This window comes from Bos indicus, chromosome 1 (assembly GCF_029378745.1).
Source record: "Bos indicus isolate NIAB-ARS_2022 breed Sahiwal x Tharparkar chromosome 1, NIAB-ARS_B.indTharparkar_mat_pri_1.0, whole genome shotgun sequence".
Classification (NCBI taxonomy): domain Eukaryota; kingdom Metazoa; phylum Chordata; class Mammalia; order Artiodactyla; family Bovidae; genus Bos; species Bos indicus.
Genome location: NC_091760.1, coordinates 10,162,949 through 10,189,304, shown reverse-complemented (window position 1 = coordinate 10,189,304; position 26,356 = coordinate 10,162,949). Strand labels below are relative to the sequence as shown.

Genomic DNA, 26,356 nt, shown 5'->3' with positions numbered 1-26,356 from the left:
TATACCAAGTTAATTACAAGACTGTGTGACTTCTTGTCTGTAGCCCACTGGTTTTGTACTCACACGAATATAAAGGGTAATGATTTCCACTTAATTGTTAACTATTATGTCTTTGTAATTCTAAACATTGCTTTTTTCTGAAATGAAAGCCTCCATTTATTTGTGTGGAAATGACATGGTTGCAAAGAAAAGTTAACTTTAAAAGGTTGATAACTACAAAGAATAGAGTATCGTATAATCTTTCAACTTTAGAAGAATCAAGGAAGGATCTATGAATGTTGTTGATTCCTGTATTGTGAAATTTTTAATTAGTTGTGCTAAAAAAGAGTGTTCTGGGACTTCAGAGTCTTGGCCTCCAGAAACCATGTAGGTTCCACTTGGTTCTCTAGAAACACCTACTCTTGGCCTTCTGAGCCACCTTGTAAGAAGACTGACCACAACCTGCTGAAAAGATCTTTCCTCAGGGCAAGCCCTGAGATATATAAAAAGGAAGGCTCCAGCTGAACCCGACCTTCTCGTTGTCCTTGCAAGATGCCAAACTTGTGAGTGAACCTGTCTTGGACTCTCCAGTCCCGTCCAGCTACAGATGAATCTCATTGAATAACTCCAGTTCATATGTGAGGCAGGCACATCACTTAACTGAGGCCTGACTCACAGTGTCATGAGGCTCAATACGCTGTAGTCTTAAACCACAAAATGTGGGGATGGTTCGTTAATAACAATTTATACTCAGAACATCCTTATTAAAACTTTGACTTATTTGATCAAAACTTTTATTCACTGATTTATTGCCAACAAAAGATTTCTTAGCTGCATGTTGGAGAACAAAGTTCCAGGCAATAGATTTCTCTATTTCATGAACTCCTATCCCTTCTGCCCCTATTTTCAATCTGTTTTTGCTTGTTCTAATCTGTAGCTGCAGATTCTCACTTCCCCTCAAGTTTTTAGCTCATCCTGTATTTGAGTCAAGGTATATATATGGACCACTTTTCCAGCAGCCCAAGTGACTCCATGTCAAAGTGAGCTTAGATAAGGGTCTGATCTCAAGCCTTTGTGCCTGTTTAAGCAAGTCAGAGTCTGTGTTTTTCTGTGTTTCCCCTTCTTATACTATAACCCCAAGAACTAGTTCCTAACCTTGATCATTGTTCATTTGGCTTAATGGTCTAAACCAGTTCAGTTCAGTCGCTCAGTCATGTCCGACTCTTTGCAAACCCATGAACAGCAGCATGCCAGGCCTCCCTGTCCATCACCAACTTCCGGATTCCACCCAAACCCATGTCCATTGGTTCAATGATGCCATCCAACCATCCCACCTAGAGCCAGACATCCTGGAATGTGAAGTCAAATGGGCCTTAGAAAGCATCACTATAAACAAAGCTAGTGCAGGTGATGGAATTCCAGATGAGCTATTTCAAATCCTAAAAGATGATGCTGTGAAAGTGCTGCACTCAATATGCCAGCACATTTGGAAAACTCAGCAGTGGCCACAGGACTGGAAAAGGTCAGTTTTCATTCCAATCCCAAAGAAAGGCAATGCCAAAGAATGCTCAAACTACTGCACAATTGAACTCATCTCACACGCTAGTAAAGTAATGCTCATCAACTGTTGTCCCCTTCTCCTCCTGCCCTCAATCTTTCTCAGCATCAGGGTCTTTTCAAATGAGTCAGCTCTTTGAATCAGGTGGCCAAAGTATTGGAGTTTCAGCTTGATTCAACCCTGAATGTTCATTTGAAGGACGGATGCTGGAGCTGAAGCTCCAATCCTTTAGCCACCTGATGCCAAGAGCTGACTCATTGAAAAGACCCTGATGCTGAGAAGGATTGAGGGCAGGTCGAGAAGGGAATGACAGAGAATGAGAGGGTTGGATGGCATCACCAACTCAATGGACATGAGCTTGAGCAAACTCAGGGATATAGTGAAGGACAAGGAAACCTGGTGTGCTGTAGTGCATGGGATCCCAAAGAGCCAGACATAACTTACCAACTGAAAAACATCAGGCTTAGCTTGGCTCAGTTGGGTCTTTGGTTTGGGTATAACCAGGTTGAAATAAAGGTGTCAACAGAGTTGCCTTCCTTTCTGGAGGCTCTGAGGATGACTCTGATTCTGAACTTCATGCTGTTGCCAGAATCCAGTGTCTTGTAGGTATAGAGCTGAGGTCCCTGTTTTCTTCCTGGCTGTCAACTGGGGGGTTGTTCTTAGCTTCTAGACTCTTTCTATGTTCCTTGGCTTCTGACTCCCTCTCTCCATCTTCAGAGTCAGCAGTCATGCGTGGAATCCTTCTCATTCTTGGAATTTCTCTGACTTGCCCTTCTGCCTTTCTTTCCTGCCTTTAAGAGTTCATATGATTATTGAACCCTCCACCCCACTCCTGGTTAGCCCAAGATGACCAACCTAGATAGCATCTTCAAAAGCACAGACATTACTTTGCCAACAAAGGTTTGTCTAGTCAAGGCTATGGTTTTTCCTGTGGTCATGCATGTATGGATGTGATAGTTGGACTGTGAACTTCTTCACTTCTTCAGCTGAGAGCCGAAGAATTGATGCTTTTGAACTGTGGTGTTGGAGAAGACTCTTGAGAGTCCATTGGACTGCAAGGAGATCCAACCAGTCCATTCTGAAGATCAGTCCTGGGTGTTCTTTGGAAGGAATGATGCTAAAGCTGAAACTCCAGTACTTTGGCCACCTCGTGTGAAGAGTTGACTCATTGGAAAAGACTCTGATGCTGGGAGGGATTGGGGGCAGGAGGAGAAGGGGATGACAGAGGATGAGATGGCTGGATGGCATCACTGACTCAATGGACGTGAGTCTGAGTGAACTCTGGGAGTTGGTGGTGGAGAGGGAGGCCTGGCATGCTGCAGTTCACGGGGTCTCAAAGAGGTGGACACGACTGAGCGACTGAACTGAACTGAACTGAACCTTCCTTTCTTGAGTTAGAGAGGGTAGTAGCATTAATTCCATCTGCAAAATGCCTTTACAGCAGCATTTGATTGAATGATCAAGGGATGGGAATTATGGAGGGACATCTTTAGAATTCTTTTACAACATGTCATTCTAGGAACTAAAGATCTGTCTTGGAACTAAGGAGCTACCATACATCCGCTTTGGTTTCCCTACATCCTTGATCTTTTGTCTAAAATGTCAGAGCTCCCTGTTTAAAATATTTTCATTAGCTGTTTTTCCTCACTTGCTAAGATATCTTTGACCATTTTCTGAATCCCTTTAGTGACGATTATCTACTTGGTTGCTATCCATTCCTTCCCTCTTTCCTTCATTTGGCAAGTACTTATTGAGTATTTATTTTTGCCAGGTACTTTCAGGGTAGCTGAGGAAATGGCAGTGAAGAAACAAACAAAAGACTGTGCTCTCAAGATATGTTGTCAGTTGGCCATAAAGTTCATAACAACTTGCAAAAAAACCTGAAAGAACTTTTTGGCCAGCCCAATATATCAAGAAAGACCCCAGAGAATCTAGGAATTAAAGATGGTTTGGACTTTTCACATGCCTATAGTTCCGTTTTGAACCATCTTCTTTGTTCATTTTACTCCTGATCTAAAAACTAGCCTCCGGACCACTTTTATACTTTCTACTTTGCCTGAACTAGCTCAATATTAACGTGAAGGAGTTTGTACGATTAAATACCAAGGTGCTTTTTCCCCTTCCAGCCATTTACTGGTTTTCTAAATCAAATTCCCTCTCCTTAAACAACAGTTCTTTGTACACTCTAAGCTCTTGTCTTTTTTCTCACCGTTTGCCCAATTCTCCACAGTTTCCACGCCATTTTAATTGGAATTTTAGGATCGCTCTTGTTTTTACTCAAAGGCCCACACATTAGGTCATTTAAATTCTCCCCCTAATCCCCCCAATTTCACGCATTCTTCCATGCACCCTGCAACCTCTCCCTCAGACTCCTAGTACTTTAAGAAGCCAATAATTGATGACAATTATCTAAGGTTATTATACTAGTGCTTGGTCCTTGTCGGCAGCTAGATGACCACTGACAATTATTATGATTTGAGGGCCATCTGCAGTGTTGGGATCTTAAGACCAATGTGCTAAGGGTCATGGAGTGGAAAACCTGGGAGACAGTTTGTGAGGTATTTACTATTGAGCCTGACACTAAGAGGTGTTCAATAATCTTAAATTATAATATACCAGACTTTTAAATGTTTAAGTGTTTTTAATTATTTCTTTCAACATTATACATCCTACCAAGAAGAAAATTTAAAGTACAATTCTGAAGTACTGTTTGATAAGAAAGAGAAATTCAGGGTTTGCAATGTATACTAACTAGTAATGATTTCAGTTTTAGAAGGAATTTATGTCCTTCAGAATCTTAATGCTATAAATTTGATACCAAATAAATAGCCTTTTGCTAGTGAATGTTAATGCCTTTTAAATTTCCGTGCATGCATTATTTTTTTGGCTTTTTAGTTTTATAGCTAGAATACATTTATCTTTATAAAAGTAAGGATAAAGTAGGTAGGTTATGTTGCTTGTGGTTCCAATTTAACATCAGAAGTTTGATACTAGACAGATGTAGGGGCTGATGGTCTGGTAAGAAGAACTTGAAGCAAAAGTTCATTATAGTTTAAGATAGACAAAGTATTAAAGGCCTGTGCCAAAGTGGATGAGAGATGGTAGAGATTATAGAGAACCTGGGGCTTCATTAAGACCTAGCTTGGTCGTATTGCTGTTATGAGAACAGACAGTAGTTTCTACCTCTAAAACATATTATATGCCGTACATACTTTAACCTATTTTACAATTTACATTTATTATGCCCACTGAAACCACAAAACCAATGTTTAATTTTACAGTTTAAAGTCACACATAAGGAAATGCTTTACAAAATAGGATATTGTTCCTTAATGAAAAATATTACAGTAAAGGTCCCAAACATCTTATTTCAAGTGGTTTACCTGAATAATAGAGCTGTTGTGGAATGTAGGCTACAAAACACAGTAATGCTTTCAATAGTTGTTTCAGGTTTGAAATATGCCAAAGCTGAAGAGACATTTTAAACAAGACCCGTCTTCGTTTTCCAAGATCTTTTTTTTTTTAATTTTCCAACAGCATTGTATTCACTGAAAAAATGCCATCACTTCTGGAGAACTGAGAGTAAAAAGCAGCTTACATTTTACTGCTTGTATACAGCATGTAAATCTTCAATATTTTACTCTGCCTTGAAAGCATCTTTCAAGACTTAAAAATATCAGTTCTATACCTATTTTGGTTTATTACCTGACTTGACTCACAGACACTAATATAGAAGTCAAATATCTGTGGCCACTGCCCAAATCAAATCCAACATATTCCTGCAATCTGTTTAGTTATCCACAGTCTATTTACAAAGCACATGCATGATTTCCTCTGATGAATGATCTTATTAAAATGTAAGCAGTATTTGTCAACTCCTACATTTACGTTATGCTGGAGTGTGCAATGCAAAAATACCATCCAGAGACAATATACATTTCTTAATCCAAAGTCTAGTTTCACAAAGTCACACAGTATGATACTCTATCTTAGATATACTCAGCATGGGGTGAAATGTTTCTAATATGTTGTGAATTGTTACAGAAAAGATGGAGATAGAGTAGCCAAGTGTACAGACATAAAATACTGCAAAACTTGAAATCCAGCCAAATATACACAAAAGGTCCTTTGTGTATAAGAAACTTGAAACAAGTTTGTTTGAAAGGAATGCAGATGCCTTAGTACATGATGGAATGTGACTCATCTAAAACTGGGCTACAGCGACCTGATGCTTTTCAAGTTTGGATGTCACCTTAAATATCCTCAATATACATGGAGCTTCTGTCACTAAACCCTGCCAATCTGAATGACCATTAGGTACAATTTCCCAAACTTTGATTATCAAGTTGTGCCCAGCCTTGACAAAAAGACTTAAAGAGCTCTTTCTTGCAAACCAAGAAATCATGTAGAATAAAATAGTAACTCAGTAATACTGCATTTGGCAGTTGGGTCACTGAAAATGCTAGCACCTTGATAAAGATTGCAATTGTTCACTGGATGTGCCAAAGGAAAAGTAAAAAAAAAAAAAAAAATCCCTGTTTTATTTGTAAATCACAGTTGTCCTCACAGTGTTAGACTTGGATCATTCTGCTGTGGCAGTGCCTTATAGGAAGATGTGTGCGTGTGTGCTCAGTCATGCCCGACTCTCTGGCAACCCCATGGACTGTAGCCCACCAGGCTGCTTTGCCCATGGGATTTTCCAGGCAAGAATACTGGAGTGGGTTGCCATTTTCCTACTCCAGGGGATCTTCCCAACCCAAGGATTGAACCCGCAATAGGATGATGGGCCATTATTTATTTTTTTCACTTGACCTATGGCAGTGCACATGGGCCAGTTGGTGGAGATGTGAGATATGGACCACAGACAGCAAACTTACTTTTAGTGTGAGAACATTAAGAGAGTGTAAGTTAATGAATATATATATATATATTTCAGTCCTATTCCATTTTAAAACCAACATTTTCTAACAGCACATTCCTTTATCTTTTCTACAAAATCTGCATTGACAACTATGATATCATGGCAACAGGATAGCCAGATGGAATACTTTCCTGATCTGAACACTATGTATATTTTCATTTTCTGAATCACTGATGCATGGGTTGGTGTTTCAATATGTTCTCATATATTAATTGAATAGAACATTCAGTATGCAGTATAGACTGATGTGTTTTAAGAGCTGTAACTTGAAAAGTCATTTCTGTAGTTCATGCTAGTGAAAGTGAAAGTGAAACTCACTGTCATGTCTGACTCTTTGCAACTCCATGGACTATTCAGTCTATGGAATTCTCCAGTCCAGAATACTGGACTGGGTATTTCCCTTCTCCAGGGGATCTTCCTATCCTTGGGATCAAACCCCAGATCGCTGGCATTGCAGGCAGATTCTTTACCAGCTGAGCTACAAAGGAAGCCCTGTAGTTCATGCTAACAGGGAGCTATTAGAAAGACTGTATTTTTCAGTGGGCTAGTTGATCTACCCACTTAGTTGGTCTACCTGTTTGACAACCTAAAACTACAGGTTGTTGTCAAATTAGAAAAATAATAGAGAAAACATACAAGTTCCTTTTCTGTGTGTCTATATGATAGATCACCTTGACCCTGCACTTGAATGGCCATTTGTGTTCTCAAGGTCATTCATGTAGAATAAAATAGTAACTCAGAGGTTTCTTTGTAACGTTGAAATGTTAAAAAATATATATAAGGTGTTTCTATGACTTCAAGTTTGACTATTAATAGATTAATAATAGTCACTGATCATGCAGATAAGATTTCATACTCAGCCACAAACTATTAGCAAAATCCAGCGGTTGTTAAGTTCAATCTTATTTCACAGTGAACTCTAAGTTATAGCACAAGTCCTGAACTTCTTTGGATCTGGCTGCTGTCTCTCCTAAACCATTAAAATGACTTTGTTAATAACGGAGCCAAGGGGAGAAACATCAGAACCAAAGACTGATCTGGTCAACTGCGTGTTCAAAGGTGCTTTGCCTTACTATGACCAGATTGTGAAATTATAGTCTGGGGCAAGCTGGTGTGATCAAAGGTGTCCCTGCTTGTCCCAAATCCTATTATCCCTCCAAAAGATTAACTTGTAATAGTAAAACATCATATCATATCAATGGAGATCCAGAAACAGTTGTGACTACAGAAAGTTATGCAGAAATAGCTATGACTACAAACATCTAAATCATTTAAATTCGATTTGTTTACTCTCATTTATAAATTCCTAAAGATGCTGAGAGGAAATGATACTAATGTTAAGAAGGGTTTCTAAAGCAGCAGAAGACATTATTTTGCTTCATTATCATTGATATCATTTGGAGGTTGTGATATATCAACAACTCCTTGCCAAGTTTGTCAGTGAAAGTGTATGGACCTGATTCTGAATTGTCTTAGCTTCTACTGGAAGCTTCCAGGCTACCTATATACTCTAGTTTTAAACTTAGACCTTAGTTCCTTGAATAAATGTGTTTCTTAGCTGAGGTTTGGGAAGATTAGGAACCCAAAGACCTGTTAACATAACTACAAGTGATGAACACTACTAGCCACGGAAGATTAAATTTAAAATGTCCTTAGAAAGGAAAGGGACAGTATCAGAATAAGAATACATGAGGAATATACACATATACACCTGTTTCACACAGAAAGCTTTCAGTAAAAAAAAAAAAAATACAAAAGCAACCAGTGCCATATATTATGTAAACTTACAAAGTGTACTTTATACACAAACATGAAGCATAAATTAAAAAGTAGGTCAACAGCAAAACATCTTAAATATAGAAGAATTTGCACATATTTTTGTTAAATAAGAATAAATAATTTTATCACACAAATTCACATACCAGTTGCAAAAACAATAAATTACTTTTTTTTATCAGTGCTGCATTTTTTTTTTGTCTGTGATTAATCCCTTCATTCTTAATGTGCTAAAACTGTTTCCACAGGCAGGCAGAGGAAATTGAATTGGTTGAATAAATTAAAACAATGTCCTTAAGCCTCTAAACAACAAGGTAGGGCTTCATTTGACATTTTCTGTTCCAGAAGAAATAAATGTTGTATTGTTCAGGGATCCCTTTTATCTATTGAAACAATCTGGAGTGTTTAGTTTTGTGAGTGTGATTAGATTCTTACTAACCTGAGCATTTTCATACAAACTCTTTTAAACTCTTTTCTTTTTAGGAAGTGGCTTCCAGCATCCTGAATTTTACACTCTTAATTCAAGACGCAACTATGGAAAGAGAAAAGGCATAACACAACTTGAAACTGAACTAAATTACTTTGCATATAGTGAGGATTTTCCTTTTGCTCATCATTCTCTGTGTCTACCGAACACTCCATTTCTCTAAATTTCAGTTTCCAGTCTATATATTTTCTCAGGAGTTTAGACATACATTCCTTAGTCAATCTACTGATACCCATACAAAAAAAAAAAAAAAAAAAAAAAGCCCCTTAGATAGAAGCATGGAATAGTGGTTTATTTATTTTAAACTCTCTAGGATTGCTCCTATGAGAAGTGTAAAACTTCGGTATTTGGGGAAAATTGGAATCATTGATAAATCATATTTTACAAATCCATGAATACAGTATGGAGAGGCAGAATAGGAGACAATCATGTTTGCTCTTCAATTATTTTTTAATGTTACTGCCAATACAACCACAAAAGATTAAAAAATTGCCATAGCTGAATTACTTGATTCAAGTTATTTTGAATATTGGAAAAAGTAAAGCTGGTCTGTTAATTCTCTCAGCATAGTCAAATGATCAGTGTTATTTTTCTTTTTTCTACTGATGGGAATAGCTTTGCTCTTAGTGCCTTGTATCTGGTACCTTCATCAAATGGAGGTTAGCAGTCTTGTACAGGCCTCCATTCTCTAACTGATACTTGATTAAGAAAAAGGACCATGTCTAAAGCAAAGTCAGCCTACAAAAACCCAAAGGATGATTAACACTTTTGATTTCTTGAGAAAATACTTGAAACACAGAGACATCCATCCATTCCCTTGGTTTACTGAAATGAATGTGCTATATCAAGATCAATTACATAATTCTTTTATATTAAAAATATGTTATGACAAAAATAAATTCTCATGAGCTTAAGGAAACTCAAATAGTAGTTCCCTAATATCCTTATAAGCAAATCTCTAATAATAGGGCACATTTGGTAGGATTATTAGAAAATTTCATAAAAGCAAATTATTTGTGCTATTTCACAAAGAAAAATCAAATAAAATGAAATATTTTAGTTTTTCTGAACCATGTCATAGAGGGATGTGGTTTATTGCCTATAAAGTTTCTATGCAGGTGACTGGAAAAATTTTCCATGTCTAACTATTCCAACTCACAATCTACCTAAACAGGCTATGGAAATAAGAGCAAACTTTGCAAAGGCCATCACATTTCATCACTCACTGGTACTACCAAATGCTTTCTAACTGGGAACACTCTTAACAGTATCAGTATACTTGGATTAAAAAAAAATGCAAAGAATTATTGCCCATGGTGTGGAAACAGTCTTGTTAATATTCACTTTTTTTTTTTTTTTTTGCACTAGCCACATTAACGATAACCACTTCTACATGCGTCTGACTATCAAGTCAACAAGTCCAAAACATCATAGGTTCAGAACCCTTGAACAAAGCAAACAAATGAGCGAAAACAAAACGCACTATAAAGGCTTGCTGGTAAGAGGTATACCAGTGTTGAATGTGTTGAAGACTTTGCTGTGTGTTCTGTATGGCTACGACACATTGTGAGATATCAGATAGAAGCCACAGAGAGAGAAAGCAGTTGTGAAAATATAACTTGAAAATATGGTGAAGCAGGTATTTTTTTGTTTGTTTTTACTTTTAAATTCTAACAGGAGGAAATTAATTTTCAGACCTTTGAATACTGATACACACACAAACACTTCTTCTACCTCCTCATGATACATTAATTTGTCTGGCTGCCTGAAAAAATACAGGCAGTTAGTGATTTAAATAAATGGACCCCTGCATATATTTAAATGACTAGATACATTGAGACCCTTTTTTCTTTTCAGAGTTTCTCAGAAGATGCTTGCTGTCAAAATGGTTTTTGACAAAAATTATATCTCCCGTAGTCTGAACATATAACTAACTCTTTTTAAAGCAGCAGCAAGTTCTTAATTTCCAGTAAAACATCCACAGCTCTTTCTGGAAACTGGAAAGAGTGGAAATAGCTGCAGACCTACTTTGGTCAAATACTTTTTTTTAATAGAAATATATATATATATATTTTGATAGAACCAAGTGATATAAAGTGACATACCAAGGAAGAATGTATTTACAAACAATAAAAATAAGCTGCTGTGTAAATAATATGCATGAAAATGATTATGATGCCTTTGAAGACATTCTATAAGAGGTAGGTGAGGAGGGAGAGCCTGCTTGGCCATCTTCGAATGTCCCCTGATTCTACATTCATCCGTGTTTCTGCAATCTCCTCGTTCCAGGGGATGTTCAATAACTCGCAAGTGTTGCCACGTTTCAAGGTCACCACTGTCCCACGAAGCAGTGCACACCTTCATTTTGGTCGCTGAGGGCAGATTCTGCCCATAATTGGACTCCTCGTTGACGATGACACGGCAGGGTGTGACTTTCTGCACTTTAGGTGGACCCTGTGTTCACCACCCCTGCATCCGCGAGCCATCCTTTCAGCCGTCCCTGGAGACGGTTGTAACCACAGGGCTAACACTTCTTCTGAAAACACTGCTTAAACGCGGAAGGCCTCTGGGAGAGGAGACATCCCTTCGCCAGCTTCCGATTCCCGTCCTGGCACTGCACCGTCCTGGTGTGCCAGCCCGTGTCACAGGTTCGCGAACAGGCAAGCCAGGGGCCCGTCACCCACTGCAGCTGCGGGGTGGGCGAGCCCACTTTATTGCTGCCCTGGCTGGTGACAGAGTTTGCTTTTGGAGCCGACTTCTTGGGAACGAAGAAGCTGTAGCGGACATCAAGGGCTTTCGTGGGGTCTGTGGCAAGAATCTGCACGATGAGAATTTCCTTGGTGGCTGAGTAGCCCATCCCGTGCAAGAAGTCGTCCCTGTGGCTCCAACCGCTGTAGTTCATGACGGTCCCGTTGATGTCGATGATGGTTTCTGAAGTGGAGATCATGTACTTGCCATTGATCAAGTACTCACCGTTTTTCTTCTTCAGGGCTAAGTAGGCAGTGAATCTGGTCTGGTCCTTGGCCTTGAACTGGCGGACTTTTATGTGAGTCGCCCCTTCGGGGATCCTCACGACGTCAGTGTAACCCTTACTGGAAAGCAAGGATGTCCGGCAGGGGAGAGAGAAGGAATGGGGGGCGGGGCGGGGGAGGGAGGAGGAAGGAAAAAAAAAAATAAGTAAGACACTTAACACATAGATGCACAAATAGAATTTCTCTAAAAGTGTGGAAGACCCGGGTTTCATCCCTGGGTGGGTATCAAAGGGAATGGAGAGAAGGGAATGGATACACACTCCAATATTCTTGCCTGGAGAATTCCATGGACAGAGGAGCCTGGTGGGTTACAGTCCATAGGGTCACAAAGAGTCGGACACTAACTGAATGATTAACACTCATACATTACCTTATCTTAGTGCAGTTTTAATGTATTAAAATTTAAAATTTTCAATTTATTAAAGCTTAAAATTGTTTTCAAATGTTGGTTTTCTTATAACAAGAGAAAATTATAGTTAGACTATCATATGGTATACATTTCTTTAAACAACAGGATTTTTTAATTTTCTCTTATTATTTTTGGCCACACCAGGAGTCATGAGGGATTGTAGTTCCCTGATCAGGGATTGAACCTATGCCCCCTGCAGTGACAGCACAGTCTTAACCACTGAACCACGAAGGGATGTCCTGTACACATTTTTATTATGTTCAAAATTTACAAAGCTACTCTATGTTCTTTTTGGCACAAAATGGGATACACATAAACTGAAACCAACAAAAATCTACCCTCAATTAATCTCACAGAAATCTTTCAATTAACGTTCCTCAAGCTTGTATGCACATTAAGATCACATGGGGATCTTTGAAAAAGTTCAAAGCCTGCAAATCTGAATCCAGGGCAGTTAAATCCTCATCTTTCAGGATGGGTCAGAGGCAGCAGTACTTTTGGAGTTTCTCCCACCATTCCAATGCGCATACTAGTTGAGAAACCATGGGCTTAATTATTTGTTAGACCAGAGACAGCATAGAGGCTCTGATTCTGTTTCTACCTTACACTCTGGATTTGCTGGGGCAGGACAGAAAATACAACATAAAATTCTGTAACTGGGTAACCACAGCTTAGTGGTATCAAAAGGGGAGGAAAAAAAAGAAACATTAATGCCTTAGCAAGTTTCCCAGAATTATTAGGGTCTGCAAAACTTTATGGTGGACTGACTGAGGCTTTTATAATGAGCAACAAATGAGATAGATTTCTAATGATCCATCTTCTGCTCAGGAAAGTGGGCAAAGGTATAAGTAGCTCTGATATCCATAAGTTTGCAGAAAAGGTTAGGATGAAAGTTAACTGAGCACCAAGGCATTACACCAGTGCAGAGGAGGCATCTTTTGCCAAAATCTTTGTCTAAGTAATTAATGTCTCCATATGTTTTAGCTTCCTAGCTATTTAAATATAAACAAATACTTTGCTTGTGCAGTTTGACTAATGTGTGTGAAATTTACTTATTTACTTTCAAATTCTTACTCAAGTTTAGAGGATATGGGGCAACTGATCCATATATGGAAAATCCAAGTGTGTTTCCCACTCAAGCATTTCCTCTGAGTTGGAGAGAAGGCTTATTCCCAGGGAAGGCCCCTTTGTACTGGGCATCTGATCTACAGTGATGGCCAGGCAGGTGGCAGAACGTCTTACTGTCTTGAAGAGAGAAGATGCAATGTTGACTATATGGCTTACTTATTCAATTTGATTTATTAACTTTATTTATGTAGTACATTTTGGATTAAATTCTGTCACAGGATCTTTTTTTTTAAGTGTCTAATAGTAAGAAAGGAGATGTTTCTACAATGGCTTCAAACAAAGCCAGGAGAAAAATATTCCATCTTACCTAAAAAGCCTTTCACCTTGATGAGGGTGAAAGAGGAGAGTGAAAAAGCTGGCTTAAAACTCAACATTAAAAAAATGAAGATCATGGCATCTGGTCTCATAATTTCATGGAAAATAGAAGGGGAAAAAGTGGAAGCAGTGACAGAATTTACTTTGGGGGGCCCCAAATCACTGTCGACAGTGACTGCAGCCATGAAATGAAAAGATGCCCGCTCCTTGGAAGAAAAGCTATGACAAACCTAGACAACATATTAAAAAGCAGAGACATCACTTTGCCGTCAAAGGTCCATCTAGTCAAAGCTATGGCTTTTCCAGTAGTCATGTATGGATGAGAGCTGGACCGTAAAGAAGGCTGAGCGCCAAAGAACTGATGCTTTCAAACTGTAGTGCTGAAGAAGACTCTTGAATCCCTTGGACTGAAAGGAGATCTAACCAGTCAATCTGAAAGGAAATCAACCCTGAATACTCACTGGAAGGACTGATGGTGAAGCTGAAGCTTCAATACTTTGGTTGCCTGATGAGAAGAGCCGACTCATTGGAAAAGACTCTGATGCTGAGAAAGATTGAAGGCGAAAGGAGAAGGGGGTGGCAGAGGATGAGATGGTTAGAATCACCAACTCATTGGGCATGAATCTGAGCAAACTCCGGGAGATAATGAAGGAAAGGGGAGTTTGGTGTGCTACAGTCCATGGGGCCGCAAAGAGTTGGACATGACTTAGTGACCAAACAACAACAACAGAATCATACATTACCATGTGTAAAATAGATAGTCAATGGGAATTTGCTACATGACTCAGGGAACTCCAACTTGGGCTCTGTAACAACCTAGACGGGTGGGATGGTGAGGGAGGTTCAAGAGAGAAGGGACATATTTCTACTCATGGCTGATTCATGTTGATATTTGGCAGAAACCAACATAATACTACAAAGCAAGTATCCTTCAATTAAAAACAAATAAATTAAAAAAAAGAGAAAGCAGAAAAATTCAATGTGTAAATGAATTACACTGCAAATCTAAACAAAACTCAAATACATGTTTGGAAAAAAAAAAGCCTATCGGGGAAGATATATTAAAGTAATTTGCCCAAGTTCACTAGAGTTAACCAGTGGCAGCGCTAGGAGATTTGACTCCCAATTTCTGCTCCTTTTACCAGGTGTCTGTGCATGGAACCCTTAGCTCAATCAGCTGAACTTACTAACAGTTAAATGAAAATATGTTCTGGTAATGTTCAGAGTTTAAGTGATACCAAACAGAGTGTCAAGAAAGTAAAGAATGTCGGTTGAGAGAATCAGGCAGCACAGATTTTTTTTTTAATCCTTGTTCTTGGAGTCTGACTCATACTCATGAGAATCACTGGGAACTCAGCCCATGCACGTCTCCAGACTGAGCAGCTCAAGGCACTGGGCAGTATGAAGATTTGTGCGCTGATTTCTTGATGCTTCAGTAAAATAGGATTTCCTTTTATTCCTTATTTGTTTTCTTTCACCCTGCTTGGTATCATTTGAACTCTGGGCATTAACCAGTTTCCTTGGTCACCATGAATGAACGCAGCTGTTTTCATGTAAGTATGAAGTATGAAGTGTGGATGGCAGGGCAAGGAATCTTCTTTTTTCTTTATGCAAATATCCCTTTTTTTTGGATTTCTTTCCCATTTTGGACATGGAAGCAACGTAAATGTCCAGAGGAATGGATCAAGAAGATGTGGTACATATATATAAACAAATATTACTCAGCCATATAAAGGGACAAAATTGTGCCATTTGCAGAGACGTGGATGGACCTAGTGAGTCTAATACAGAATGGAGTCAGAAAGAGAAAAACAAATACTATATTAACACATATATGTGGAATCTAGAAAAATGGTACAGATGAACCTATTTACAAAAGGAATCTTCTTGTGTCCAGGGCTTTCTCCATAGTACTAAGAACAGCACCTGCCATGAAGGAATACATGCATTCTTACATATTACACATGCTGTCATGGAAGTGACATTCTAGCAGGAGTGGGGGAGTTAGACCCCCAAATAAAATTATGTGACTATATCTGTTGATAAGAGCTGTGGAGAAGAGAGGAGAGTAAGAAGACAGCGGAACAAGGAGGAAGGGGGAGAGACCCTCCAATTAATTTAAGGAAGTCACTGCCTGGGAGCAATGGGGGTTATATTTAGCAGACATTTAAAGGAATTTTAGAGGAAACATTGATTATATTCATTGTCAAAAACTGTTCCAGGCAGAGGAAATAGCACCCGTGCTCCTGCTTGCCTTGTTTGAAGAGCGTTGGGAAGTTGGGAAGTCCAGGATGTTAGAGCAGAACAAGAGAAGAGGCCAAGGAAGAAGAGACTCAGAGCAGGGCAGGGACCAAAGCTTTTGGCATCACCCAGGTTACAAAACAGCCTTGTACACTGACTCTAAGTGAGCTGGCAGCCACTGAAGAGTTGAGCCCAAGAATGCCACCATCTGACTCAGGTAAGAAGAGACCATGAAGACCCATGGGCTGGGAAGCCACCCTTTGGAAGACTGCGGGATTGATACAGCCAAAGAGGATGACCACCGGATGGTGGTGCTTGCCCTCCTGGTGGTGAGGGGCAACCAGGTTCTGGGACACACCTGGGAAGTAGGACTGAGCGGATTTGCAGATGAACGGATGTGGGGTGTGACAGAACATGAGGTGTGAAAGACGGCTCAAAGTTTTAGACCTACGCAGTAGAAGGACTGACTTGCCCTTTAGTGACATGAAGAAACAGAGAGGAGTGAATTAAAATTAGGATCATGTTCCTGAAGAATTTTGAACTTGGTGAAATATTTTAATATGCATAATCTCATTTGATCCTCATGAAAACATTTATTTGCAAGGTAATTACTATTATTTGCATTCTACTTTCAAGGATGTTAGTAGGAAAAAAGTTGAGTGATTCCTCAAGACCACATGGCTAGGGAATTACTAAGTCAGAGCTGGATTGCAAATATTCCAGGAACATTGGAATTGGAACTGGAACTGGAACTGGAATATATGCAATCCAGCTCCAATATCAATGTTCCTTTTTCTCAGTCAACTATGTCAAGGTAATTTATTCAGGATACTCAAACAGATCATTTGCATCACAAACTCTAATCTTGGTCAAATCAGTTTGCAAGGATTTATGGTGCATCCTGCTTGTTGCTATCATGAATACCTTCATCTTTTTGTGTGACAGCAAATACGTGTTTATTTGCTGTAAATACATAAAAAACCTAAAAGCTAAATCTAGCATTATAAGAGTCTTATAAGTTGATGTGGGAAGAATACATAGCATATAGTACGTAAGCTATTTTTTAAAAAATAATTTTCTTTCTTTTTTTGGTTCTGAATTTTTTCCCTTCCTTCTTTCTCTCTCTCTCTCTCTCTCTTTTTTTTTTTTTTTAACAAATAGCCTGTGCATCCTATTTTTATGACCTAAACTATAGCCTTTACTTTGGCATTCCCCAGTCATGGAAAACTGCGTAAATCTAAAGTTTCAGAGTCCCAGATCCCTCATTTATAAAGCAAAACATTAGATGGGATCTTTTCTAAGGTGCCGGCAGCTTTGAAATATACTGAAATGCAGAATATAATTGGACTTGCAGGCTTTTTGACCTAGATGGTCCAACACCATTAGATGAATAATTATAATATCACTAGCAACAAGATTAGGAATGAATATTTTAATACAGAATAAATTCTCCAGCCATATATTTTTTATCATATCAAAAATCACGTTTAGTTTTTTTTACATTACCATGGCATGCGATTTGTTTTAAGAAATGCTTCTTGTTGACTTGGCTTGTATATTCCTCTCCAGTTACAGACAACACAGCACATACATCAGGAATACAGATGCACCTGATTGATGTATGTGTGTGAGTGTGTGTGCACACTCAGTCGTGTCTGATTCTTTGTGACTTCATGGATTGTAGCTCACCATGGAACTGTAACCCTCCTCTGTCCATGGCATTTTTCAGGCAAGAATATTGGAGTGTGTTGCCATTTCCTGCTCCAGGGGATCTTCCTGACCCGGGGATCAAACCCGTGTCTCTGGCATCTCCTGCATTGGTAGGCAGGTTCTTTACGACTGTGGCTCCTGGAAGCCCCATCAAACCAATACCACATAGCATAAGGGTAGTCTGGGGAAGAGGAAAAACAATTCTGCATTCCTGCAGACTCTTTAGCTGACTCAGTCATCCTAGCCGAGCGTATAATATTTCATGCCAGAAACTGGTTACTTTCTAAACTTACATTTTTAAAGCAAGAGTGTAATCAAGGACCATGAGAGGGAGCAGGAAACAGATATTATGCTTCATAGAGTAGATAGAAACCAGGGTAGTGCACTCAAAAACAGGCTTGCCCTCTACACCACTGCAGATCACTTACATTTTGGTTTGAGAAATGTTTTCTCAGGAAAAATATAGCCCAAAGAGAATTTATTTGTTTAAAAAAAAGTAGTTAAGATGGAAACCAGTCATCTCTTCCTAAATTGCGTTTCAGGAATAACAGATCTGCAAGGTATGGCTCAAGTGGAATGTCACAGATTTTTGTCTTTGCCTTTTTCACACTCTAAAAAACCTGGGGCCATGGCCATTGTGATTCCATCTGCTTTGAGAGGTGCCACAAGTTTCCAGTTGGCAGCCAGGGCTCATTTCACATCCTTGCCTTCCTTTCTCATATTCATAAAGCATTAATAAGGGGAGGCTGGCTAAACCTCCTCTGAGACAGGCCTGGGATCTGGGACGCTTTGCTGCAGTGCTGCAATGCTTGCACCTGGACACACCTCTCCTCCAGCAACAAAACTCAAGGAAACTGTATGGGACTAAAAATTACTGCATGTGTGATCGACTGTGTGTAGCTGGGGCAAATTCTGGGCCCCCAAAATACGAAGAGATTAAAAAACCCAACCGCCACTTTTGAAGAGCATGGAGCAAAAAACAGGGTACTGTGCCTGCCCCCTTTCACTCTACACCACCAGAAAGTGAAAGTGTTAGTTGCTCAGTTGCGTCCGACTCTTTGCAACTCTATGGACTGTAGCCCACCAGCCTCCTCTGTCCATGGAATTCTCCAGGCAAGAATACTGGAGTGGGTAACCATTCTCCCTTCTCCAGGGCATCTTCCCGACCCAGGGATAGAACCTGTGGTCTCCCGAATTGCAGACGGATTCTTTACCCTCTGAGTCATTCCACCAGAAGGGTGGGCAAAATACCTAGGTCCCCCTCTGGCCAACCCATGGACACATTCCTACTCATCCCATATAAAGAATGAGCTCTCTCTCCTCAGGGGAGTGAGCAAGCAAGGGGACCTGTTGCTTGTTGTTTTGCTTCCCTTTGTATGGGCCCCAGTAAAGCTTTTCTTGAATTTCTTGTATGCCCTCTAGTCAATTTCTATTGCTTAGAGGAGGCCAAGAACCCTGGTGGGTAACATGCCCACAGATAGCTTAGGATGTAATGAGTCCTCCTTTATCAATTTTGTAAGAGTCTAAAGTCACATGATGCGAAGAACTGACTCATTTGAAAAGATCCTGATGTTGGGAAAGATTGAAGGCAGGAGGAGAAGGGGACGACAGAGGATGAGATGGTTGGATGGCATCACCGACTCAATGGACATGAGTTTGAGTAAACTCCGGGAGTTGGTGATGGACAGAGAGGCCTAGTGTGTTGCAGTCCATGGGATCACAAAGAGTTGGACACAACTGAGTGACTGAACTGAAAGTCTTGTTCAGGTCAGTTAAAGGTGGTTCTCTCACATTACCTTTTTTTATTGAAGGTTCCAACCACCTTTGTGCAACTGGAGTTGTCTCCTCCACAGACGCCACATTTGTCATACTGCAGCTTCGAGCCAATGATGCCGTCACAGCCTGTCCGCACACACTTCCCCCGGACACACACGGAATTGCTGTATGGCCTGCACTCTGTCCCATCGGTCACCTGAATAATGAGAAACACCTTAGCGATGGGAAATACTGGGTCTGCATATGTGGTTTCTTTGATTAAATCAAGTTTTAATTTGGGACTTTTAAGTTTGATTGGAATAGATTTTATATCAGAAACTAAACAACCCAAAGAAGAAAAACAAATACCACCCCCACCCCCCCAAAAAAAGCCATGGTTTCCAGGAGTATTGAATAGAAAATCTTTGACATATTGGCAGGAAGATGAACTGGGATACCCTTTCTTTCTTCTTTCTCTCTTGAGCTTAATCTGAATGTGTTAGGAGATCCAAAGTCCTCATCTCCATTTCTGTGTCTGTGATAAGTCCCCATGGTATAGTCTTGTCTTCCTATTGTAGAATATTTCACCCAGTATGTGGGACTGTTTGTCACTTGTGTGGAGAGAGGGAGAGCAGGATTTGAGCAGGCTCAAGAATGTGGGCATCCTTTCTGGTTGCATACTTGTTATTACTGTCATAAAATTGAAAATCTATGCCAGACACGCACAGCCTTGTCATGTTGGAAAGCAATCCCTATTGTGTGAAATGGTGAGATGCTGAAATAGAGATGTGTACATGTATGCTCAGTTGCTTCAGTCGTGTCCAGCTCTTTGCAAACCCACAGTCCATGGCCCAGCAGGCTCCTCTGTCCATGGTATGGTCCTGGCAAGAATACTGGAGTTGGTTGCCATGCCCTCCTCCAGGGATCGAACCCGAGTCTCCTGTGTCTCCTGCATTGCAGGTAGATTCTTCACACTGAGCCACCAGGGAAGCCCCAAATAGAAACAAACGTGTAAAAAAAGGAGTCTGGGGAAGTCTGAGAAAAGTACTTACTGGAAGAGACTGCATATTTTTGAAAAAAAGAATTAGTGTATATTGAAAAAGGTAGTTATAAAATAGTTTATATATGACCTCTTAGTGGTTTGTGTATGTAACACACATAGTCATACAAATAAATGTACATATTTTGTATTTGTGTATAAACAAAACTCTTGTCATATATGTCTGTGAGTATATGAATATGTGGATGTGTGTTAATTGGGGTGGGATATTCTTCAACAGGTTAACAACTCTCTGAATGATTATATTTCCAGATAATGGTTTTTGCTTTTATTTTTTATATAATATTTTTAAAATAAAATGTATTATTTTGCAATAAAAGATGAAATGTTTTAAAATGTACATAACTGGGACATTAACTTATTTTTCAATAATATGTCATAAATATCTGAAGATCTGTTACAGAGGTGGTTTTAAATTTCACATCTATTTACAAATTAGATACACCGTATTTTAAGCCATAGCATAATGTTGATTGTGAGAAGTGAAACTTCAGTAGTTTAGAAGATGCTCTTCTGTGGAAAATAAAGGATGTATATATTATGATGTGTATATCTAGAGGGACATTGATTCATATTAAAAGTGCAGGACATTTTAAATCTCAGTCAGGGATAATGATGTTGACATCCTGCTTCATGAATCACCAATGGAATTCTTCAATAAAACATAGAAAAATAGACAACTTTCTTGTTTTATAGTCCCCTTTACAAATATAATTTGTGCTAAAAATATGAAAAAGTATTCTTTTGAGAAGTAGTCATTCCATCTAGGAGGGAATACAAACTTTAAGTATCCTTTATATTTATCTTTGCTTCCCAGGTACCTCAGTGGTAGAGAACCTGCCTGCCAGTGCAGGAGATGCAGGCTTGAACCCTGGGTCGGGAAGATGCTCTGGAGAAGGACATGGCAACCCACTCTAGTATACTTGGGAATCCCATGGACAGAGGAGCCTGATGGGCTACAGTCCATGGGGTTTCAAAGAGTCAGACATGACAAATTATAAATGTACCTAGGGAATACTATTTTGAAGGTAAGGTCGCAACTCATCTTCTTGACAGAGTTACACTTTTTCAAAAAATAGCTTTTAAAACATTTACTTGTTCTGTTTACAAAATCCTTTTGATTCATTGTAGCAAGTTTGAAAATACAGAAATTACAGAGGTGAAAATAAAACCTTCCAAAATCTAGCCACCCCTCAAATAATGACTGTTTACATTTGGTATGTGCAGCCTCCATCCTACCAAGTACTTCCCACCAAGGACGCCCACTGTCTCTGGACAGTCTGAGCAGTTACCTTTGGAGAGAACACCACGTAGTAGCCAGTGCCCTTAGCTCTGCAGGTCAGTTTGCACACGTCTCCGGGCAGGACACCAGCATATTTGGGAACCCATTCCACAAACGTTTTGACTCCTTTTGCATCAGACTGATATCCATTTTTGGCCTCACACTGCTCATGACGAAAAGATTTACCTAAAAATAAAAAAAGCACATTATTACTCTGTTCTGAAACTCAGATACATTCTTATTCATGTAAATACTTTCAAGGAGAAGATGCCATTTTTTTTCTACAGTCTCTTGACACACCAGTGTTGAAGGATTTTTATCCACAGAGTTGAAAATAGCAATTATTTTTTCCTACTCCCAGAATACTCAACTGTTTATGATAATTTAAAAACCACTCATGTATTTGTTACTGATTTGCACACTGGTGGAACAGTGTGGTACAAGATTAACAGAATATTTCTTCAGCCTCTCCTATTGATGACGGCTAGAATAAAATTGTTGTTGTCTAGTTGCTAAGTCCTGCCTGACTCTTTTGCAACCCCATGAACTGTAGCCCACCAGGCTCCTCTGTCAGAGGATTTCCCAGGCAAGAATACTGGAGCCATTCCCTTCTCCAGGGGATCTTTCTGACCCAGGAATTGAACCCATGTCTCCTGGATAGGCAGGCAGACTCTTTACCACTGAGCCACCAAAGAAGCCCCAGAATACAAATTATGCTTGACATATGGTGGCTGCTGACACTTGGGAGCAGCGTACCGTTAGCTGGGCAGGGCGTGACGCTGCACGAACGGTAGATAGCCCTCTTCCCTGTGCAGTAGCGGCCGTTGTTCCTGGGTGCCGGGTTATTGCAGTGGCGGTAGGCAAACTGCACTCCGCCCCCACACGAGCGAGAACACTGGCCCCAGGACCCCCAGGACCCCCAGTTACCGTGGCTTGATGTCTAAAATAGAAAACAGGAGATATTTTATTCAGAAGCATGGACAATTTTCAAAATGTACATTTAGAAATCATTTGCATGCAATGACTCGGTGGAAATGTCATTGCAGATAAAACATGATCATCTCTGAGTTTAACACGGTCACAGATGTTGAACACTCTGAAGTTGCAATGCGATTCCAATTCTAAACAATCCACCTTTTCTGCCCCCTGCGCCCCCAGCACTAGAGGATCTGAAAGGGTGTGTACTTGGTCACTCATTCTTGTTCAACTCTTTGTGACCCCATGGACTGTAGCCCACCACGGGCTCCTCTGTCTATGGGATTATTCAGGCAAGAATACTGGGGTGTGTTGCCATATCGTCCTCCAAGGCATCTTCCTGACTCAGGGATCAAACCTGTGTCTTCTGCATCTCCTGCACTGGCAGATGCATTCTTCACCCCTGAGCCACCTGAGAAGCCCAGAGGGTTTGAATATTCACCTGAAGTACTGGGCACGCTGCAAGGACCTTCTGATAACTGTGTATATCTGTCAATTACCACTGAATCATGGTTCACCTTGTGTCCACTCTGACTTTGCATCTTTAAAGAACTGTGTGATGCTAAAGAAGCTGCATGATCCCAGGCTGATTATGCTTCCATCTTTTCTCCCTCTTGAGCACTCAAGTTCTGCAGTCCCTTTGCAGATATCACACAGCCCATCTGTCACATGTAAACGTATCTGACCTGAGCTTGGCTTCATAACACCCAGTAGAAAGGAAACAAGACAGATACTAACAGCACCCAATCACATGGACCAACACCACAGGGAATGAAGAGCCCTGTTATGACATCCCAGGTTGATTCCTCTGGAAACGCTGCAGCAGGAAGCCGAGAGACACCAAAAGGAAGATATTAGAAACTCCTTTGTCAAGGACATTCCTGAACAACCTCCTCTGGCTGCATGGTTCAGGGTGTCTGTGTCAGGGTATCTGAGACTAGTAGCTTGGGTGGTAAGCCTTGAAAGGAACAAGCAATGAGCCAATGGCAAAGGTCTTCCAGGGACTCTGAAAATGTTGCAAGTGAGAAGGAACAAATGCTTTGCTTGACAATGAAGGTGGTGGGAGCTGACCTGAAGCTGGACTGGGTATACAGGCAGGGAGGTCGGGTGCCTTCCTACAGCAGATGTGGCTACTTTAGTTCCTGAAGTTGGATGACTTGCCGTTGCCTCAGATGGTTAAAGGATCTGTCTGCAAGGTGGGAGGCCCAGGTTTGATCCCTGGGTTGGGAAGATCACCTGAGGAACGAGATGGCAACCCACTCCAGTATTCTTGCCTGGAGAATCCCACAGACAGAGGAGCCTAGCGGGTTGTAGTCCATGGGTTTGCAAAGAGTCGGACAGGACTGAGCAACTAAGCATGTAGCAGGCACACCATGAGGGGGACCAGGAACATTTTGGAGCTGACCAAGTATTCCTGAGGATCATCTGTCAGCTCTACTGTGATTCCCTTCCTGAATTTAAACAAATGTATTCCGATAACTTGAAGAGCAGTTTGAAAGCAAACTCCCAAGTGGTGACTTGGGGGCCCTACTTGTGGTCTCAATGAGACAGAATCTGGGCTCTCTACTTATTTATTACTGGTATAACCCGAGACTGGCATTTTCTCCAGTAATTAACAGCTGAGGATGACTCCTCCAGGTAAAAGAGGAAGCGGTAAATAGATCCCTCAAGGAAAAATATTTTAACTAGGAAACAGAGCCTTCTGGGGACAGTCCCCTCCACATGTCACAGGAATGTACTTCAGCCCTTGAGGCTCCAGGCCTTGCGTGACAAGAAAAGCACTTACCGAATAATATTTTTTCTTGGTTTTGTCCACACACTTGCCCTGCAGGCAGATCCTCCCTTTCCCACATGGTGTTCCTTCCACGGCCGGCAGCTTCTTGGTCAGACACACCATCTGGCCCTGGCGCACCACGGCACACCAGAGGCGGGCACACACGTCCATGCCGGGACACACCGAGTACTCTGGCCCGAAGGTCAGGTTGCACTGCTGGCTGGCATCGTAGGTCTGGCCTGGGAGCTCCTCGGGCCCGGGAATCTGTTTTCGTGGTAGGTCCAGCAAACAGTTACCTACAAGAACAACCCAGATTGGCCACTGTTCTGCATTTCTGTTTCCAACTTTGAAAATGATGGATCTAAAGAGGCAAGACTCCAGCTGGTGTGGAGACACATTGCATCCACAGATCCCCGGTGAGGGGACTCTCTGGACAAGGCTGGGCACCTCCATGAACTTGCCAACACTCACCAGGATTTCTGATGGATGATGTGCCCTGGGGTATCCATAATGATGGTATCATAATGACGGCAGTGAATTTTGTTTGATTAAATAAAATTTTGCAATAATTAGCTGTGAAAATAACCATCGTGCTGAGGGACTAAAAGAAACTGGGATGGACCTAGCAGAAATCAGAAAGTGGGTATAATAACAATGTGTATGCTGTGTGCTAAGTCACTTCAATCATGTCTCACTCTTTGCGACCCCATGGACGGTAGCCCGCCAAGCTCCTCTGTCCATGGGATTCTCCAGGCAAGAATACTGGAGTGGGTTGCCATGTCCTCCTCCAGGGGAGCTTCCCGACCCAGGGATCCAACCGTGTCTCTTATATCTCCTGCACTGGCAGGTGGCTTCTTTTCCACTGGTGCCACCTGGGTGTTACAACAACGAGAACAACAACAATAAAGTTGCGTTTACAACTTTGAGAAACAGAGTTTGTCCTTGCGCCCTTTCTATGCCCCTTTGTCCACTACCAACCCCAATTCTTGCCTCTTTTTCATGCACTCATCCATGTCACCTTTCCATTAATTCCATAAATAAAGAACAATGGTCATTGCTGCACTTGGTCATTGCTGTACTCAATAAGCATCTGCTTAGCAGGTACCGTGTTCTACCAAACACACCAGATATTTGGGAATACAGAAAAATGACCCAGATCCACCCCTCAAGGGCTCCTGATAAACTGAAGGAAGCAAAGTAAGTCAAGTCTTTCTCTTAGACTGAAAAATTTTAATGAAGAGCTTTTAGGCACCATGCATTAGAGCAGTGGGAAAAGAAAGGAAAATATCTCTGATAACTTGGGACTGAGCCCATTTTGTCTCTCTTCACCTCCTTTTCTCCCCTTTGTGTCGGTTGTTGAGTACAATTGGTATTTGTTGGGTCTTTGGAGGGTGTCTGAGTACACAGTGGTGGGGGGGATCAGAAAGGGAGTGGGGAGTCAGTAGAAGCTGACACAAAGACAGTGCAAACTCAGAAGCTAAAATACACCTCTCCTTTCCCAGAAAGCTTCCCTAAGAAATTCCTTCTGAGTGAGTTAACTCCGTTAATTTCCTCAGTTTGTATAGGAGCTTACATATTGTCTATCAGTTTCAATATTTTTCTGTTTACTTGATTTTAGGATTTACACACTGATTGCTACTGCTACGTCACTTCAGGCGTGTCCAACTCTGTCTCATAGACAGCAGCCCACCAGGCTCCCCTGTCCCTGGGATTCTCCAGGCAACAACACTGGAGTGGGTTGCCATTTCCTTCTCCAATGTATGAAAGTGAAAAGTGAAAGTGAAGTCACTCAGTTGTGTCCAACCCTCAGCGACCCCATGGCCTGCAGCCTACCAGGCTCCTCCATCCATGGGATTTTCCAGGCAAGAGTACTGGGGTGGGGTGCCATTGCTTTCTCCGACACACTGATTATTTACACACTAACAATGATGAATATTTGTTACACACTGACACT

At 40.8% G+C, this 26,356-nt stretch overlaps 1 protein-coding gene across 2 annotated transcripts in view; it reads right to left on the bottom strand.

The window, feature by feature from the left end:
• Window positions 1-4,756: 4,756 nt before the first annotated feature.
• ADAMTS5 (ADAM metallopeptidase with thrombospondin type 1 motif 5) overlaps window positions 4,757-26,356 on the bottom strand; it is a 56,784-nt gene continuing 35,184 nt past the window's right edge. The window contains exons 4-8 of one of the 2 annotated variants that reach the window (XM_019959813.2): window positions 24,415-24,698; window positions 22,410-22,593; window positions 21,664-21,839; window positions 19,353-19,528; window positions 4,757-11,813 (exon numbers count right to left, since the gene is read on the bottom strand). In XM_019959813.2, coding sequence (XP_019815372.2) covers window positions 11,246-11,813; window positions 19,353-19,528; window positions 21,664-21,839; window positions 22,410-22,593; window positions 24,415-24,698 — 1,388 coding nt within the window. In that variant the 3' untranslated portion in view covers window positions 4,757-11,245. The remainder of the gene's footprint in view (window positions 11,814-19,352; window positions 19,529-21,663; window positions 21,840-22,409; window positions 22,594-24,414; window positions 24,699-26,356) is intronic. The other variant, XM_070786083.1, reaches the window with a different exon arrangement.